This window comes from Labrus bergylta, chromosome 23, assembly GCF_963930695.1.
Source record: "Labrus bergylta chromosome 23, fLabBer1.1, whole genome shotgun sequence".
Lineage (NCBI taxonomy): Eukaryota > Metazoa > Chordata > Actinopteri > Labriformes > Labridae > Labrus > Labrus bergylta.
In genome coordinates this window covers 4,956,218-4,976,794 of record NC_089217.1, presented here as the reverse complement: position 1 = coordinate 4,976,794, position 20,577 = coordinate 4,956,218, and the positions used below count along the sequence as shown (strand labels likewise).

The 20,577-nt window shown below is 40.6% G+C and overlaps 1 protein-coding gene across 3 annotated transcripts; it reads left to right on the top strand.

The window, feature by feature from the left end:
- The first annotated feature begins 126 nt into the window (after positions 1-126).
- Positions 127-20,544, top strand: tulp3 (TUB like protein 3). Of its 3 annotated transcripts, none has more exons than XM_065951524.1 (12): positions 127-236; positions 6,925-6,966; positions 8,562-8,613; positions 12,479-12,641; positions 12,727-12,957; positions 15,664-15,797; positions 15,889-16,080; positions 17,484-17,596; positions 17,689-17,806; positions 17,906-18,004; positions 18,572-18,743; positions 18,830-20,544. In XM_065951524.1, exons 1-12 carry the CDS (start codon positions 217-219, stop codon positions 18,961-18,963), a joined length of 1,470 nt encoding a protein of 489 aa, XP_065807596.1. In that variant the 5' UTR covers positions 127-216; the 3' UTR covers positions 18,964-20,544. The 3 variants fall into 3 exon arrangements, with proteins under 3 accessions (XP_065807596.1, XP_065807595.1, XP_065807597.1); XM_065951523.1 differs by lacking the exon at positions 127-236 and adding an exon at positions 3,518-3,754; XM_065951525.1 differs by lacking the exons at positions 127-236; positions 6,925-6,966; positions 8,562-8,613 and adding an exon at positions 9,816-10,101.
- The last annotated feature ends 33 nt before the right edge of the window (positions 20,545-20,577 follow it).

The window sequence follows — 20,577 nt, the reverse complement described above, 5'->3', positions numbered from 1 at the left end:
AAAAAAAAGGAAAAGTCGTGAGTTCCATTCTCAACCCCTTCAGCAGAGTGTCCGCCAATCAGATTCCACCTAAGAAATCCGCGCACCAATAGGAACGGCCGTTGTTGTGCGTGTGCGGTAACTAAGGACCGAGCTGCGGAGTTCTCCTGAACCGCGTCCACAAAAAAAAAAGTGTCCTGTTGCACGAGGATCTTTCCTTAGCAACCGTGGATAAACATGAGTTACTACAGCATAAGGTAATGTAGAACAAACACTGCGTACAATTTGTCTTTAATGTGTTGTGTTAGTGTTAACAGTGGAGTGAAAAGCCAGCCGAAGTAGTTACCTTTCTCATTTAACCGAGAAAACTGAACCACTGCCCACAACTTTTTTCTTTAAAGGAACCAATGCAGACAGTAGAGCCTGAAGTAGCCACCGTTAGCTTCAAGATGTAATACGCTCGGTATAACATTACACAACTGGTTAATAAACACATATGACAGTTAACTAAATGTAACGATGTAAATGCTTACTAAATGTAAAACACATTAAGCGTGCTTGCTGTTATTTATATATTACATAATAGCCTGTAAATTACTTTAAAAGCCTGTTGGAACCAAAACAACAAACACCAGCTTTACTTAAAGAGCTCATTCATGTTTGTATCTCCTTAACATCCTAACATCATCTGAAGCATGGAAGCATTTATGCAATTTATTTCCTTGAACTATTTTTCGTCGAAACATGACTAATAAAAAAGTCAAAAGTGAAAAAAATAACATAATAACATATAATAAATGTAGGTAGGTTTGTATTTGTCACATGCTCATACAGATGTGCAGTGAAATGTAAAGACTGTTCCGCAAAGGCCATGCAATAAACACTCAAATTACTTACTTACTTACTTATAATTACACATATACACAGTAAAATATAAATATAATGTACATTTAAATAAAAGAATGTGCAAAATATAAAATATAGAATAATGTAAACAGTAAAGTGTCAGTGTGTCAAAGTGCAATGTGCAGATTGGAATGTGTGGTGTGTGTGCATCGTGTAATCACAGTTCTGTTTTGTTTTTTAACTGAGGATAAGATGGACTACACTGAATCCACACCCTTTTGTTATGTTATAACATATCAAGCCATCTGCATTACAAATAGCACTCTCTCTCTCGCGCTCTCTCTGTCTTTAGGTTTAGCATTGGCTACACTAAAGCTGAGGGCGAGTTGTAAAAATGTTTGCATTGCATGTTTGAGCATGCCTTTCTGTCGCAGTGTCTGTTCTGTGTCAGAGCATTCCTATGAAGTCGTGTATGTTCTCACTCAAGCAACACATGATAAAACAAGTCAGAAAATGCACTTATATTCTGCATTTGGAAGCAACAGGAGTGATATGTGAACAAAAGCCTGACGCAAGCAGCCAGACTCAGCCTTCAGCGCCAGAGTGCTCTCTTCAGTGTTCATGTGATGTCCACTCAGCTGCAGGTTGTTGAGTGGGCATCAGATGTGTTGTTGGATCTGTCATGTGTCTGTGTGTGTGTGTTTGCACTATAAACAATTTCAAACACTGGAGCAGAGGTCTGCTTTCATTCGGCAGGGAGTGGAAAATCAAAGCAGCTCCCACCCTTTCCTGTTATATTTCCTGTCTGAGTATTTGATTTTTCAGTCTGTAGATAAGGGCTCTCATTCAAGGCATAGCTACAAGATGCAGGATTGCGTCCTACAGTTACAGTGACGTTAAAAAGTCAGTTTTTTTTTAAATTGCGTACAGCACATAAAAACAAACATGTTGCTTTCATGACTGAAAGAACATGTCCTACATATGTTGATGTTTTTACCTAAAACGTCTGTTACAGTCAGGAGAAACTGTTTGCTTTGTAACTCTGACAGTTTAGTAATGTGAGACTCTTTCCTGATCAGCACACCAGCTGTAGTGCACACTACTCTGTTGGGTCATCCAACCCAGACAGATTGTGTTAAAGTTCACAGATGGCTGACTGAGCTTTCCTAACAAGCAGCCTTCAAAGACACCTTTTGTTCTACGTTTTCTTTGCTTGTTATCACACACTTGTACTACTTACTTATAGCATTATACTAGTGTGCTACCCCCCCCCCCCCCCCCCCCCAAATGTGACCAGTGATTAAAAATATAAGCATCTATCCTGTCCTTGCTTTATGTAACATTGTGTTTTTGCTGCTGCTTTCTTGCCATTTTCAAACATAGTTCAATACTGCCAAATGTATAAAAGTGTCTTGGCCATAAGAGGGATAAATGTATGAAAGTGAATTCACAACATTGGCAATCTAACCTTCATCATCATAAATCAATTGAAATAAATTCTGGCGGTTGAGCTCTGCACTACAAGTATAGCATGCGGTTGTCCAGAAGATTCCATATAGCCCTCTGGGACTCTAAAGAAACATCTCTGGTATTTGAAATGGACTTACTTTCTCATTGTTGGACACTGCATTGAAAACATTCCACTGAAGTTGCAGTTTTTGCTCTGTATTCATGTATTCATGGTTATTCATGGTGTTTCTGCATGAAAACTTAGTTTGTTTTTCGAGTGTTTGTTGTTGTGGTTCCTTTACCAGAAGAGTCAACCGTTCTGTCACACAACAGGCATTTCTTTGAAGCTTACTTAACAAAGTAACGCATCACTGTCGAAGAGTAATGAGTCGACGGCTTCCCTTGAGATCCTTGCTGTCAATAGTATTATTATCAACTTGTTGTAGCGTATTTCCATCATTTGTTTTGAGCTCAATAATTACTCCCTCTGGTGAGTGATTCCCCTGCTTATCATCAGTTGACTTGTATGCTATTTTACCTCAGTCTCTAAGGGCAAACACACTGGATGCTTTCCCCCTCTGCTCTCTCTCTCTCTCTCTCTCTCTCTCTCTCTCTCTCTCTCTCTCTCTCTCTCTCTCTCTCTCTCTTGCTCTTGCAAATAAGCACAAAAAACGATAGGGAGGCTCTGGTTGCCTAGCAACTAGATTAAGGTCCCTGCAAGGTATCTGTTTTTAGAAAAGGTAATCTATAAATCTCAGTATATTGAGTTAACCTTTTTGAAGCAGCATGCGCTTCTTGGATATGATGATGATGAGGAACACAGACAGGAATCTGTTAGTCAGTAATCCAGTAATGTTGATAGGAAGGGCATTTACTTTTTGTAGAGATTTGTGCTATTTTAAGCTCAATAAATTCCCACTATTGCATAAAACTGAGACACCAGACAGACACATCTGCAGTTTGATTAATGCAGTGCCCCCTTTATGAGTCACAGGAAAGAGCCGTGACTGATTGCTGAGTCTTTCAGAAAGTTACTGGAAAGTTATCCAGAAATAAAGGGAACATGATTATTGCAACATTTTAGCACATGAAGCTGTCAGATAATGGAATATATATGCTTTTGTAGTACTTTGTCCTGTTACTATCACACCTTTCCCTAGCTGAATCCGTGTGCTTTGCCAGAAGAGTGGAGTCATGGTAACAGCTCCGAGCCTCCCCAACCACTGGTAGCTGTCACTCCCCTGGGTGGGACGAAGCTACTCTTTGTCAGTGACATAACTGCAGTGATGTTGGAGCCTGCGGGGCTTTCTGTTAGGTAGGACTGCACTGTGACTCTGAGCTTCAGTGTCAGGGAAGATTTTTGGGATACAGTAGATAGGGGAGTTTGGACTATAGCATTCCTGCTGCTGCATCCACTGTAAAGAATGGAGGATGTAAAGAATGGAGGATCTCAGCCTGCCTACAGTCGCTGGTCGTACAGGTAGAGCTGCACACACTGGCATGTCGATATTATGATGTTTTAGGTACTTAAAAATAGCATCACTTGTGTTCTTTCCAAGACTTGCGGTTCATTTTCTTCCTGCATTGCCACATTGATTATTGCTTCGGTTTTACAAGCTGTGTTGACGCTTGGGAAAGTGGTCTCTGCCAGGAAAGCGACAACAGCTACTATAATGTTTCTTCCGGTCACTTTGGCCGGCTGAACAGCTGATATGCAGTCAAAGATGTGCCTGTTGCTCATGTTTCTGCAGCCATGATGTCTTTACTTATTCAGAGCATCAGGCTGTGGCTGTGCTGTAACCAGAGTTGGTGATTTGCGTACGTGTGACCAGCCTTTTTTTTGTATACTCTGGACTGCTTGATTGGATCACTATATAATTAAGTATGTGAATAAATATCCATCTGACTTAAATGACTTTGACTATAAGAATTTAGCCAAAAAAGGCTCAGCTATCTCTAGTTGTCACTGTTGGGATGTAACTTGTACTAAAAAGATTTAGCCTTTATTTGCACTGCAGGTCACTGAGTTTGCAGCTTGACCTTGATAATTGTAGAAGGATACAATAGAGACTCATGAGGACATCCAGTATGACCTGTGTAAAGCTCAAAACTACAGATTGCAATTCCCAGACAGCACTGCAACAAAGTCCCGCTGTCATTACACGCTTGTATTTACACGCTTGTATTTACACGCTTGTATTTACACGCTTGTATTTACACAATGTATCCACAGCGGCATTATATCGATGTCCTGGTGTGTGATTTCTCGTTGTGTTACGGCACTATAGAAGCCCGAGAGGCGCGATGAGAAAACAAGCAGCAAGAGCTTCACATACACACACTCAGACATGCACACACACACACACACACACACACACACACACACACACACACACACTCACACACACACACAGCGCTCTTCTGCTTTGCCGCCTCTTACCACCTCAGATGCTGAATATGAGGCTGAATGACCTCCCCCCACAATTCTTCCTCTGTGCGTTAAACATTGAAGGCAAGGCTCAACAGGGGGTGCAAATATACAACTTCAACTGGTGATATACAAGATTTAATTTGTTTTTGTCACTTCCATAATACACTTTCAGCATACATGGGAGTGAAATTACTTTCTTCTCAAATCAGGCACACTGATATGTAAACAATTAACTATTTTTAGGAAGCCATAGTTTAGCATTGGGCGTTACAAGTTTCACAATCCATCATGATTGTGAAAAGAGACTTCTTCTAAGCAAAAACGGTGGGATCATGGCTTATGGTTTTTTACATAAGTTAACTATTCAGGGGTAAAAGTAAAGCTCGACTGGTATTGCACAGTTTCCTGTTGGCAGAGGGCGGATGCTGTGCTTGCCCTATCTGTCAATTAAACATTTAGTCATTTGATATATTTATTTCTCTCTGAAAGCCGTGCACTGGCTCACAGGGAGTTGAATAATTTAATCTTATCAGTCCTCCTTTTGTCCTTTATCCTCCCTAAATTGGAAGCTGACTTGCCTTTGGCAGACACTAAGTAATGCTACTTTCAAATTATTATTTTCCAAGTAAATTGGAAGACCTTTAATTAACATGAACAACAGCTAAATTGACCTGGTATTATAATAACATCCCTCTGGTTATTGCCATGCAATTTTCTTAATAGACTTGTCTTTTGAAAAGAAGCACTGACCCACCTGTCCTCTTGCACACTGAATTAACAGTGATGAATCATTACCATGACATTATTTAAATCTCCCGTGAGGAGTTTTTAGCTGGTTATGAAACAGCCTGACATTAATACAGATCTCTCAATGGTGATGAAGTAATTGACAGCATGCTGCACAACCTTTGTTTACACTTTCCACTGCCAGGATTCTTAATGAGATTTGACTAAAACTTCCTCACAGGAGCTTTGAAGCAGTTACATCATATAGGTCTTGCGCTCTCTCTCTGAAGTCTATGTCATATTGCACATTTAGTATACGCTTCTAAAAAGCAGCCGGCCTAGTTTTATCCAATTCAATATTTCGATTTCCATGTACAGGTTAAAAAAAAAAGACACACAGCCCTTCGCAGTCCCCTCCCTCGATCAGTGTGTTAATCTCCACAGCTCTGTGTGAAAACCTCCAATTACAGCGAAGCTTAAGAAGTGGCTGCAGGTTTTTAATCAATGCTGGTGGAGGTGCACTGTTGACGGAAGGGAAAACGCCATGGTTACCTAGCTAACACACACACACACACACACACACACACACACACACACACACAAGGAGGGGACAACAGTGGTGTGTCCTTGTCTTGTCACCCAAGCTGTGATGGACTAATGAAACATTGATCGCTCACAGCTGTGATGAGGTGCTGTCTAAGTGTGACGTGTTTGTGTGTGCGTACGTGTGCATACGTGTGTTTGTACCATATGCACATGTTTTTCAGGAACATTATATGTCGGTGGGGACATACACACACATCCCCAAACAGATTAAAGTATTTATGATAGCACAAGGTTGTTGTCCTATTTTAAGTTACACCTGTTGCACAATTGCCCACTCTCTTCATTATCAGCTTGTTTTTACTGAATTAGATAATTACTGTTCTCCCAAAATGTCACCTCTGATGGAATTTATGAATTAAAATGCCACTTTTAGAGTACATCCAATACGAGTAGCTTTTTAGCATGAGTCTCTCAGACCAACATTTTTATTTGCCATATCTCCTCTGTCCCTCAGCGCACCACCTTCCCTCCTACCCATTCCCCACCTTAGTGTTCCGACCAATTCTACAAATAGTGCTTCTGTGTGGGCGGGACCATCTCTCTTCCTCCACATTGTTGCAGCGCTAACGAGTCAGGAAGGAGGGGTTCATGTGAAAAAAGAAACATGTATGAAATATGTTGGAGCCTCTGAGTGACACATAAATAAGCTGAAGAAAGCGCCGTCCCATCAGTGTGAACACAGAGCTAACAACAAACCTAGAGGGAGTTTGACTTCACTCTAGTAAAGAAAGTCATTACTCAAAGTTATATTTCGTTTTCTTGTTTAAAACATCATATATTATATCTTTAATCTCTTTATCTTGTTACTGAACTTGTTCTGTTCCCTTCTTCTCCACATGTGCTGTGTTGCTGGTAACCTTGGTTCCAAATTGCTGTTTACCCTGAAGACCCTCCAGCTCTGCAAGCTTCTCTTCCAACTCGACAGCAAGGTAGACCCTGAAACACTTGCCAAGATACGCACATATAAAACTGTCTCAATCTGTGTCTGGAGGTTTTGGGTATAACATGGGACAACAGAAGGTTGGAGTCGCTGGTAAAATAGTTTTATCCAAAGTAACCTACAGCAATGTTTGTGAATTCATTGAGATTAACAGACATTGAAGAGGGTGAGCCTTACTGTTTTTTGAAAGGAGGTCGTTAGATTAAATGTGGCTTGTGTCCACCAGCATACACAACCAACAATGACTTCTTCATCTTCACATACTAGGATGGTAAAAAAAAACAGAGCCACTACTCCAGGGTCTACCATTGAGTTCACCTGCACAACTTTCACCCTTTCTTTCCTTAACATCCTCAATACCGTCATTAAAAAGTACCATCGTCCTAAACTCTTCCCTGTCACCAGCACTAGTTCTCAGAGGTCATAATGGCGTCCTGGGGGTCCATCTGTTTGCCAATGTCAACAGCGTTCGACGCTTTGAAAGGGATTTACAAGAAATGTTATGACACACTGGTGCAAGATGACGATGATTAGCTTCCAAGTAGATGTTTGGCTGCAGATGATGATGTTAATTTGAACACTGTGGACTCATTAAAACACCGCTTGGCTTTAATGAGTTTCCCGAACTCGTCACCGTTTGGTGTTCACTGGCTGTCCTTTAGAGATGAACTGTGACGTCAGCAAGCAGGGACTTAGAGGTCCTTAAGACGAGTGTGTCATCACTTACACATTAGAGCTGTGAGTGACTGAGGGGGGGGTTGGGAAATTGGAATGAGCCAGTCTGATAATGATGGACAGATATAGATGACTTCTAATCGTAATCTGAGAATCCTTTCCTGTAAAAGGCTCATTTCAGATCAGCATTACATGTGTGTGTCAGGAGAAGATACAAGAAATGAGAAAGGGAGTTAGTGACCCACACATTACATCAACGTATAGGAGTGACTTATGAGACAGATACCGTAGGTCTCTGACCCAGCCTCTGACAGCACAGACTCCTGCTGTTGCCCTTCTCTTTGCTCTTGGTAGCTGAGCAACATGGGTCAGGTCCCTTCAGATAGGTGTCTTGGGTGAATGCCCAGAGGACCCAGACTGTAAGGCGTTTCCTCAGCTGGAGCTCTGGCCTTTTTCTGTTTTTGAGTTCTTTTCTTCAGTCATTTAAGAAAAAGAAAACACAGAAGTCGACGTTTTAGCTTTTTTGGTTCTAATCATGATAAGGTCATGACTTACTGTTTTAGTTATATTACACACTACGTTTTATGTGATCTCTACATGGATGATCTACACATTTTAAACTGCTAGTCCCCTGAATATACCCTATTAACACACTAATTACTTTATGTTATACTAGACTTCACAGGATGCCAAGTCTTCTCAATAGAAGACTAGAATAGAATAAATATGTGTAAAATCCAAGAGGCAACCTCCAGTGTTGAAAAATGAGGCCAATATGGAAATGCAGAAAAAATGCAGCAAATCCTGCAAATGCAGAGAGTGATTTTTTTCTATCTACCTCGACGTTTTATTGAGTTTGTGTTCAAATTTGTAACTTCTTATCACAAAGGTTTGTCTCTTTCTCTGCAGTGGCATTGAAGACGACAGCGCCACTCTCATGCAGCAGAAACTGAAAAAACAAGTAAGAGACCAATCTTCATTCACATTTCATGCCTTTGTTTTATTTTCCTTAAGCTGTTACGTCCTTAATAACTTGTTTTTGTATTTTGCTGGTTTTTAAACTCATCTCCAGCTAAATGTTTAGTTTCTGTCCTAGCTTGTATTTTTTAAGTAGCTTTAAAACTTTGCACTGGCATTGCCCATGCAAAACTGATGCAGTTCATCTGTCTGCACACTCTGTCTTCCGGGACTTATTATTTTGACTTGATGAGAAACTAATCTGACTCTTCTTTTTGAGGCTACATAGACCAGATCTGCTGCTTATGACAGGATGATTAAAGTTTTGCCCTAATTGGCTGAATTGACAACCAACACTGATCTGACAAAACTCTGCTGTAGCCTTCTATCTCATGGATACATACGCTGTAGTTTCAGAGCTAACCTGTTGTGTTACTGTAATCAGTTGCCAAGATAAAGGTGAAGTGCTGCGACGTTGCGTGTTTTCTGCTCTGATGTCACCAAGGGGAGCCTGCCGTTTGGCACGAAAAGCTTCAACATCGCTGCGGTGGCATGCATCTTAGGGATTACAGTTGTTGGGTTCGGAAATCTCCGGTTTTTCACCTGCCCAGTCACTTGGAATTTTAATGCCTTCTTGCTGCTTAGGTGGAATTGTTTTCCTTTATCCACCCGTTACCTGGCATAGCACACATTTGTTCTCTTTTCATCCTTTCCTCCTGAGTCTCCGTTTGATGCTTTATCCCAAACCATGTTGATGAACGGCTGTGTTGGAGCTTTGATTTAAGCTGGTATAGCTGTACACCCCTATCTCACACATAGGGGAGTGAGGGACAGGAAGGCTAGACTGGGGAGTTCAAAGAGAGAGGAGGATTTAGTGTGGGGGGGCCTGGCTTAGTCTGTGTGTGTGTGTGTGTGTGTGTCCGTCCAGTTGTACAGCACACTAGAGAGTGTCTGCTTCTTATGTAACCTTTAAGGAAAAATACACATATACTCATGACAAGAGGGGGATCATCTTGATTTAAAAAAAACAAGATTAAAAACCTGAAAGTTTACTTTGTGCATTTTTAATCCTGAAATAACATAAAAACTGAAACCAACACCAACAAGCTTGGCTGCTCTGACCCTCTCACTTCTAGCGCACCTCACAGCCCCCTTTCTCTCTCTTTCTCTGTCGCTCTCTCTTTTGCCGGAGCACTAATAACTGCAGATCCAGTAAGCAGCAGTGACCCTGCGCGCACACAGCTACAGACATACATTCTGCCGATTGTGAGAGAGAAGCTTTTTCTGTCTGAGGACCAAAGAGAGCAACGAGGAAGCTGTTGGTTTATCGATTTGTAAGACATCCAGGAGAGGAATAAGGGGGGGAGAGAGACAGAGTCATGTCCAGCAGGAGAGCTGCTCTTTGTGGGATGAAATAGTTTTCAGCTGAATGCAGGAAAAATGGAAACCTGTTAACTTGGGCTCACACTTGTTGAGGATCTCAATGGAGCGGGTTGGTAACTTTTTTTTTCTGATATCTGTTTGTTTGGGTGATACATGTGTGGTGCTATTTTCATCTTCCTCTCTGACTTTCTGAAATGGAAAAGAAAAATCGTGACCTCAAGTAATCTTTCAGCGATTTAATCCGCGATTGTTCTCTCAATTTTTTTGAATTCATATCTTCTACAAACAGAATTATATTTGAGTCTGTTTTTTTCTCGTGTTTCGGCTGACGCAGGAAAGACTGTTAGAGGCTGAATGAGGTTATATCCTGGTCTTGTTGAGTCCTCAACAAAGGAATGGATAATCACAATAGATTGGCTTAATTTAGCAATGAGACAGGAAGGCAACACAAAAAGTGTAATCTTGATTATATAGCATTCAGTCCATAGTAAAGGTTAATTATAAGAAGTCAACGAGCCTCACTTCTTATTTCCATATTGGTCAAACCAAAATCTTCATTCAGACTAGTCAGCTCGTCTAAAACACTCAGAAAATTGTCAAAATCCAGTACAATTTATTTACTATGGCTAAACATGGGACCACAGTTTGTGTCTATATGTTCACTATGCTTGTTTTCAACTGTCCAGTAGAGCTTTATGGCAGTAGCCATCAACTGGAGCTACAGCCCCGGCTAGTGGCCCGTCAGTTTGGACAAAGCATTGGACCGACATGGCAGGTCTACATTGATAAAAGTATTAATAACTGACTAGTCTTTCTAGTACTGCCGGCTTATCGCACATCTCTAGTGGGGACACAATTCACTTTTCAATTGCTGAGAGGACTGTAACTTATTTTTGTTGAGGGGACTTTCAGTGGTAGACTACTAGCATTAGATTTTTGTAAAGTTAGGTGGTTCAGGTCTGGGGGTTTTTTATGCATCTTGAAATTGGGCAGTTGTTACAGATTCATTGATCACACAGATAATACTGTTGCTAACACTGTTACCCTTAAGTGAGATTTGTTTTTAAAATGGTAACATCCAGATTCAGATCATAAAGCTCTTACACTCATTACACATCTGGGATTAAAAGAATGGATGCATTAAGTAAAACCAGTTCAATTGCTTAGACACAATCTTAACAGTTGATTTTCTCAATGATGATCTTTAGAGGGTCACAAGACTGTTTTTCCCATTAATATCAAAGTAGTAGGCCTCTCTGCATTCCTGTCAATTGTTTTCACAGTGCTAGAAGCTGTAGTTTTGCAGAACTGGAAACAGTGACATTTGTTAGAGGCACTTTCCCAGCGTTCCCACAATGACTGATGAGTTCTGACAGCTTTTTGGTTGGGCAAATATGAGACTTGGCCTCCGTGGTCTCTTCCAGTTCACCACACAGCATCGCTAAACAGCACTTGTTGTTGTGCATTTGACGCACTAATTAACACGCTTGTGTAACCCAATGGCTGCGTTGACCCTCGAGAACGGGGCTTTTGGGGTAAAGGACAACGGGACAGCAGCATGACAAGAATATTTGTTTGTATCTTTACCCCAGCCTGTGCTGTCAAACCTCTGGATAAAAGTGACATGTCACTGAACATTTTGGTGGATCCTACCTTTTGTCTTTGCCAAATCTTTTTAGGGTGGATTCAAAGCCGTTCTTGACTGCAGAATAAAGCAAAGCACCAACAGAGGCTCTTGCAGCTCCCATTATTTCAGCTATTCAGTAAACCCATTCACTGCACTCTGAGGTATTCTGGCATTCTGGCTTGGGTATGATTGTTGGCTTTTATACATTTATTTTTTTGTGTCTCTCGTTTGGCTGCACTCTTGAGGTTATTCATTCTGTTGTGAGTCATCGTGTATTCACATAACTGCACTGTGTTTTTGCTTTGTCTACTCGGTGTGGGTGTCTATCTCTTTACTGTGTCATCAAATGAACCGGTATGGATTTTTCTTAACCGAGTGATATTTTTATTACATGAAAAATCATTTTTCTTTTATTTCTGTAGCATACCAGGACTATGCGGGCCTTCCTACCTCCTACTGTAGGACCTGAGGTTTTACAAAAAAGCTGTATACTGTGGCCCCTTCTACGCATTTCTTGGTTCCAAGTTATGTTGTCATTGCCATATGTCAGCGTCTGCAGGGATATTTTGGCTTCACTTTTGTACAATGGAAGGAGACACGCTGTGCTTATACGTTTATAGTCACCGGTCCTTACAATAGGGCTGCTGTTTGTAAGAGTCTCCCCTGGCTGGTTGTTAGAAGTGATACAGGTCGGAGGCACTTTTCTGCATTGGCTTCATTTTTTAAATGAGGAGTATTAATCCATTTCCTACAAAAAATATCTTCTGATCTACACATGTCTCTATTCACAGTTGTCTAGTTATAGTATAGCACATGCATGGAGTGAGATGAAATGTCTGCTCTCCTGTTTGACCCACAGAGAGCTCTCCTGGAGCAGAAGCAGAGGAGGAAGCGTCAGGAACCCCTCATGGTCCAGCCGAACACAGAGACCCGCCCCCGGCGCTCCAGGACAGGGCGGGGCGAGGAGCAGGCCCCCCTGGTTGATTCTCAACTCAATGTCACCAACGATGTAATCATGGACGGTGAGGAAAACTCCCCCTGTTGTTTTTTTAACATTTGTATTATTTCTGTACAACAACCTTACCTTTTCAATATATTCGGCTTTAGGCATTGATGGCCCAGCGGCTTTTTTAGGCTCAGAAGCCTCTGACCAGGGGACGAAAATACAAATCCTGTCTGTGAGCCAGTCCCAGTCCCCTTCTCAATCTCAGTCTCAGTTCAAGGTACAGCCTCATTCTCAGCCCCAGTCCCCCGCTGCTGAAGAGCCTGAGCGAGACGGAGACACTGAGTCGCTCCTCGAGCCCAAGACAGACATCCACGAATTACTGAAGAAACAAGGTAAGTCCTGAGAGAGCTTAAGGGATTTAGATAAAAGCCTGGAGAAAAGAAGGCTGCATTTTTTTAGAAGAGGAAAAGCACTTTTTTACTGTTGCTGCATCATTTGTTCATCCTTGGAATATAGCTTTCCGAACAAAGAAAGTTTACGCTTGGATTTGAATATGTTGGAGCAACATCAACACATCTCTCAACAACTCTACAGTATTATCTAAGGCTGAGGGAATAGTATGAGTCAACCTCACGCTATCAGAAATAGCACACACTGCTGGAAGTTTCATTTTCGGTTTCAGAAAAGCTGCTTTCACACATGCACTCCTGAAAATTCATCTGGAAAATTCAGGACGACGTGCCCCTGAAATCTTTCTGAGTTTCTTATTCGCAAAAGTCCCTCACAGCGTGAAGTTTCCCCGTCGAACAGGAGGGGGCGATCTCAGGAGGCGAGATGTAAAAAGGCTGTTGCACACCCAGAACATTATCAGGAGTTTTAGTGCATGTGTCAAAACAGCTAATGATGAGTAATCGATAGAAAATTACAGTTAATGGTTTCAGAATCCTTTTAAATGACTTAAAGGAAAATTAACGACTTTTTAAATTATTCAAATATTATAAATCCATTGAACCTTTAGATCATTATATGACCAGAAAAGATGCAGATAGTTTAAATCTAAGTGTCAATCTAGCTCCATGAGCAGTTTAAAAATGTGCATTTGTCACTTTGTCTGTGGAGTCTGATGCTGTTTTACAAAGAAGCAGGATGATCTAATATCACGTTGTGTGTTAAACACGAGGTCTTTGTGGTCAGGGTATGAAAGATGAACAAATAATAATCAAGGTTAAAGATAGAGAACAGTGTCTTCATGTCTACCCTGTATGAAGTCTTATAAGTCTGAGCTGATGTAGTTGTGTCTAAACATCAGAAGCAACTTAAGCAAAGTTAGACTTTTCCATATCCCTCAGACTTCAGCCCTCTGTTGCTGCAGTATAGAACGGATGCAGACAGCGGCGTGATTGATGGCGGCGCAGCCCAAAAATGGGTCATTTAATAATAGGCTGGGGCATTGTTCATTCTGCAGAGCTCTACTGTGGCATCATTATAGCTACTGCCACCCTCATCCAGCAGCCTGCTGGCAGGGATTCATAAACTTTGTTGACAATGTATTCAAACGTAGACAAGGATAGGTTGTGTTTTGGTTGTCAAAATGTTTCATAACTTGACACTTTTTAATACCATGTGTTTTAAAATGATGCAATCTTTACTATTTTAATGATGGATGGTATTCAAAAGTACAAGAGCTTTAAAAAACAAACACTTCAGATCTTCACTCTTGATCAAAAGAGAAGTAGCACTGTTTTAATTGCACAAAAAACATTGCCAACGTTTCAGTACAGAATCATTGCCAACATATTTTTGCAGTTCAGACGGTGGGCAGGAGTTTGCCTGAATTCTTTGATAATTACTAACAAAAGCTGACCCAACATTGGGACCCTGGGACTTGCATTTCTGTTGCTGTGGTATCGTTATAAGTATTGATATTGTCTGATTTTTAAAAGAAGCGAATCAGAGTTTGAAAATGGACTGTGGAGGGGACATGTTCACCTTTATTTAAAGACTAGACCGCTATACATTATGTAACAGTATCATCACAGTGCAGAGACACAATTTCTGCAATCCTGTGTCAAATTATCAAATCCCTTTACTAATACCATTGTACCTGGGCTTTAGTGTGACATGATGCTACAGCAGCATCTCAATCATCCAACGGCTAATTGTTTAGCAAATGAATATATCGAGAAGAAGCAGGTTAATTTCCGTGTAATGTTCTTGACCTGGTGTGCATTATTTAAAATGCAGAAGTGTGTGGCTTTATTTTGAAGGTCTCTGACATTTCCTGGCAGTTGACTCCATGAGCCGCTGACTAACACGACTCCGCTCTGTGTTTTAATTGGAGCCCTTGAGTCAGGGTTTCGAGGGACGCTAACATTTACAATCCATATTTCATGATGATTCATTTGTTCTCTCAGGGTGAGTTGCGGACCCGAGGGGTAAATACCCCTGTGTAAATATTGTCTTTCCACTGTCTTATTGTTATTCTATATATGTGCTCCCACCTTCATCTGCTCAGGATCCTGCTGGCCGGCTGTTATAGAGTTTGTTGATTTGTGATGTGTGTATTATTTTTGTTGGAAAATGCTAAATAAAATATTATTTAAAAAAAAAAAGAGTGCAATGTCTAAAGCTGTCTAGATCGGCCGTCTGTTTTACATCGACATGAGGGCATGCATTTCTTTGCATTGTTCTCACCCCTCCAGAAACCAATTTATAAAATATCAAAGCTTTGAGTCCTGAGCAGAGAATAAATCACATTATTCTGTTTGTTGAAAAGCACTTTCAAGACGACTCATATACATTTACAAATCTCTATCCACTTTCCTCTTTTGCGTTTAAAAAGCCTCCACTCTTGAATAATAATATTCCGCCCTAAATGTCAAAGAAATACGAAAAGAGTGTGCTGCAACCCTTGCCTCAGCATTGCGTCAATTCATGAGAAATGAGTCGTAATCAAATATCAAAGACCATGGATGACCCAAAAAACAGGAAATCCACAGCAGGGACAATTTTGTACAAAAACCAAAGTCTTTGAGTTTTCCCTTCATGTTTTATTAAGGCTTTCATGTATCACTCTTTCACCTCCTTTCCTTCTTTAGGTCTGTGTGGCAGCATGAATTTTGATGAAGACAGCGAGAATGAGGACGACGGGGAGGAAGAACGGACGCGTTCTCTGTCCCCGAACGCAGACACAACGAGACCGGATTCAGCCGCCAGTGGAAAAGACATTCCTGTGAGTACACTGACTTTGAGAGTAGACCTCACATCAAATTCAAAGAAGGCCATTTTAATTTTTTTTTAATGGCTGTTTTTATTGTTCCTAGGAGCTGGTAACCCCCGGATCGCCCACGGCTGACAGCGCACTTATCGATGTGGCCAATCTGGAGGAGTTCGTCTTCCTTCCAGCTCCACGCGGCGTCACTGTTAAATGTCGGATCAGCCGGGACAAGAAGGGCATGGACCGCGGACTCTACCCCACCTACTTCATGCACATGGAGAAAGAGGACGGCAAGAGGGTGAGTACCGGTCTAATGTGTTGATGTAAATGAAATGATCAGTGGATTATTAGTCCCACATAGTTAGACTTTTCTCTGGCATTCATAATAAGTGGCCTGACTGACTGACTGACTGACTGACTGACTGACTGACTGACTGACTGACTGACTGACTGACTGACGGGCGTGCAGCTGTTTGTCAGGAGACCTTAGGCCCGCCTCAGCTCCAGCTCTTTGCCTGTTGCTAGGTTGACCAAAAGTTAGAAAGAATTTCCAATATGGCAACCTCCATCGATGTGCATCGAAAGTCGGCTTCAGAAATGACATGACATGGATGACATGATGAGATGAGATGAGATGAGATTCAACTTTATTGTCATTACACATATACAAGTATAGAGTAACGAAATGAGGTTTGGCATCTCACCAGAAGTGCAAATAAGCAGAAAGTGCAATAGTCTGTGCTATGTACAGTAATTGAGTGCAAGAGTCTGTGCTATGTACAGTAATTGCAAAATTTACAGATGTAGCCAAAAAAAGTGAGTTATTAGGTAAATCTGGATGGCTGGATTAATGGGATGCAATAAATATAAATAAATGCTATAAATAAGTAATGCTACAAAATAAGTGTGTTCTTAGGATTATAATATACAGATTAAGATGCAGTGAGCATGCTATACTAATAATATACAGATTAAGATGCAGTGAGCATGCTATACTAATAATATACAGATTAAGATGCAGTGAGCATGCTATACTAATAATATACAGATTAAGATGCAGTGAGCATGCTATACTAATAATATACAGATTAAGATGCAGTGAGCATGCTATACTAATAATATACAGATTAAGATGCAGTGAGCATGCTATACTAATAATATACAGATTAAGATGCAGTGAGCATGTTATACAAGTTTACAGATAATTTAAAGAATATGAACATACTATAATACAATAATACAGATGGATGAGAGATGAGTGTGTGTGTGACCAGGAGGAGAGGTGGGGGGATGATGGGTGTGAGGTGATATGGAGGGGAAAGGGGGGTCAGCAGGGTGCGGAGAGAGAGAGGGAGAGAGAGAGAGAGAGAGAGAGTTCAGAGTTCGGGGGGTAGAGTTCAGTAGAGAAACAGCTCTGGGGAAAAAGCTGTTCCTCAGACTGAGACTACGTCCATGTGTTATACAATCAGATTTTTTTGACATATTCAGGTGACATTTCAAGAATACTATTAACAATTTACACACATTCGATTTCATAGCTTAAAAAAATACATTCAAAATTATTAAGAAGTATTGGAAAAAACACAGATGGACACAGTCATCTTTTTATTTCTTACATTCTTGACTTTATTTATAATATAAATGGGAAGCGGATCATCCAAAGTTGTTGCTACAACAATATGTTTTGTTTTTTCTTTGCAGGTGTTTCTGCTGGCAGGTAGGAAAAGAAAGAAGAGTAAGACGTCTAACTACCTTATTTCAGTGGATGCCACTGATCTGTCTCGAGAGGGAGAGAGCTTCATAGGTAAACTCAGGTAGGCCCACACTCACACTGCTCTACTGCACAGGACTCAGATGTTTAGTGTGATTGGTGTAAACATCTCATCAACAATACGTTTCCTATCAGATCCAACCTCATGGGCACAAAATTCACCGTGTACGACAACGGCACCAATCCCTGCAAAAACCCCGGAGCGCTACTGGAGGAGAGCAACAAACGACAGGAACTGGCAGCCATCTGCTACGTGAGTCAATAACAAAGACTGACGAGTTTAGTTTGATGCAAATGAGTTCCTTCATAATGTGTTAATTTAAAACATGACTCTGTGTGTATCGTTTGGCAGGAAACCAACGTGCTGGGATTCAAAGGACCACGGAAGATGACAGTTATCATCCCGGGAATGAACATGAACTTTGAGAGAGTTCCTGTGCGACCTCAAAGCGTGAGTTTGACATCAGAACTTGTTCAGCTCAGTTCTTTGTCTACAGTGTTGGACATGACTAAATCCCCGTTTCCACTAAGTAGTCCGGTTCATCTTGGTTCTGTACGGTACACATTTATTGGCGTTTCCAGAGACAAAAGTTGGGGATGGTTACCAAAATAAACAATTCTTAGGTCCTACTTTTTTGCTGGAGACAGAAACATTCTTTCTGTATCGACCTTTCTATGACAAGTTTACAGAAGCCAGATCTGTTTTGTTGTCAAAGAATACATTTCTATTTCAAAGATCTTAAAACATATTTATGTAGAGAGTAAACATTTGTACATAGAGAGAGCACAAGAGCAGATTTTCAGCCCTCATTGTATCACCCACATTCTTTGCTTCTTTATAGAATACGATCGTTGTTATGCTCTCGGTTCAGAGCTCTATATGTGTGGAAGTCTGTAGAGCTTAACCTTCTCTTTGGATAAGTGGGTAATGAGATCGTGTTGGTACCCAGTGACATTTAAGAAATCCGCTCTCACTTTGATTGAATGCATTCATTCATTCATTATTCTTATTATTCAGGAGCAGGATAGTCTCCTGAGCAGGTGGCAGAACCACTCCATGGATAACCTCATCGAGCTGCACAACAAGGCCCCCGTGTGGAACGACGACACCCAGTCTTACGTCCTGAACTTCCACGGCCGCGTCACCCAAGCCTCGGTGAAAAATTTCCAAATAGTTCACGACAATGACCGTGAGTGTCCTACCTCTTCACCTCTATCATATTTGTCACTAGTGACACTCTGTAATATTATTCTCCTGTTTCCCTCCTGACTCCAGCCGACTACATCGTCATGCAGTTCGGCCGAGTGGCTGAAGACATCTTCACTCTGGACTACAACTACCCCATGTGTGCCCTCCAAGCCTTCGCCATCGGCCTGTCGAGCTTTGACAGCAAGCTGGCCTGTGAATGAACTCCCACTTTAGACTTCCAAATCGACACATTTCCTGCCCGCCCTCGAGTCTTTGAGCATACTCATGATCTTTTAGTGGGGTTATTTCTAAATAATAATCAATAAATCAGTTCACACATTTTGCACAGTTAATGTGTTAATTTGTGTACACTCTTAAAGGGAAAGTAAAACACACCTCTCCTCTGTGGACAGCCAGTACAAGAAAGAACTGATGTTTAATTTATGACTCACAGTTTGAAGGCCAGCGATAAAGTGTATGAATCATGTATTTTTACTTTTTCTCCTGTTACCTTGAAATGAAATTTCCCTGTTTTTTTTTTTTTTAATCACACTAGCAGCTGGTATGTCTCTTATTAGAACATCCATTATTTGTTGCCTGTAATCTGGCGCCACCCTTAGGCCAAAACTCAGAATTAGTTATTAACAAGTGACAGAGCAAATTTAAGTTTTATTCTCTTTTTTTTCACATCCATAAAACCATACTTTTAAACTACTGTACATACTGTTCATTGTCCTCCAGAGTTCCTCTTTTGTTTACATCTTTAAATGTGTCTGAATTGTTAAACTGTCTGCTCTGATGCTACACTTTAATTTTCATGTTTCATCCCTGTTGTTAACATTGTGTGGAAGGTGAACTGTTGTCTTACATGCCGTATTTCTTCTGTTTTTTTTTCTTTTTCTTTTGTGAATAAGTATCATCTGTATCTTGTGACTGTGATTTTTCTTTATGGAAACACGTTGGGTTATCGTGGAAAAAGAAAACATCAATGCAGAATTGCACAATTTAAAAAAAAAGAAAATATACATACTGTACATAATACCAGGTGACACCCTCTTATTTGGTGCCTTTTAGTGTTGTTTTGTTTTAACAAAAAGTGTAATTCCCAGAAATGTAATTTAAGTTAAAGATGAATACTCTACACACAGCTTTTATTTTGGCAGCACAGGAGTCACCCAGGTCGGTTTCTATTAGAAGAAACTACAAGAAATCTCCTGTCAGCACAGACTCCAGATCTGTGGCATTTAGAGTGGAGATGCAGTTGGTGCTAAATTTGTACTAACCACATTTAAGTCTTATTTCAACACCTACAAGATAGAACTTCCTGTGCCTCTTCTTCTGTATCTACTCCCTTCATATAGAGGGAAACTTAAGGGAAAACAATCCAAAATACTTTACATCATTATTAAATATCCTTCATGTTTTGTCTACTCTTTGAATCATGACCTCTGTGGAGAAAACATGTTAAGGATCATTATTACCACAAAGCCTAGAAATGAAATCAGAGCCTCTTTACAAACAAACCATGCCCTTCAGAGTTGTGTCGTGCTTTGACTCGTCCTTAACACGTAAAGATTCATGTACCTGGTTCATGTGAAGGGAAACTGTTGTTGCAACGTGTTTGAATTAAGTGTGCCAGGAATTTATGAAAACAATTAAGTTTTTGTCATTTGTGTTGTGCAATGAAGAGATTGATTGACTTTGAATTCTATGCTTTTACTTTGGGACACAGCGAGACATTTGGAAAATTAGCTGACGTATAAAGCTGTATTTTTTTTTTTTTTTTTTTTACAAATGGAGATTATATCACAGAGAGATTCATGTATTGAGTGAAA

What these genes read in the sequence shown, in the direction of transcription:
- tulp3 (XM_065951523.1), top strand. Translation starts at nt 3,699, where the DNA reads ATGGAGGATGTAAAGAATGGAGGATCTCAGCCTGCCTACAGTCGCTGG. An exon ending in TACAGTCGCTGGTCGTACAG is followed by an intron (nt 3,755 to 6,924) that starts GTAGAGCTGCAC and finishes TTTACCCTGAAG; the next exon opens with ACCCTCCAGCTCTGCAAGCT. An exon ending in AACTGGCAGCCATCTGCTAC is followed by an intron (nt 17,807 to 17,905) that starts GTGAGTCAATAA and finishes ATCGTTTGGCAG; the next exon opens with GAAACCAACGTGCTGGGATT.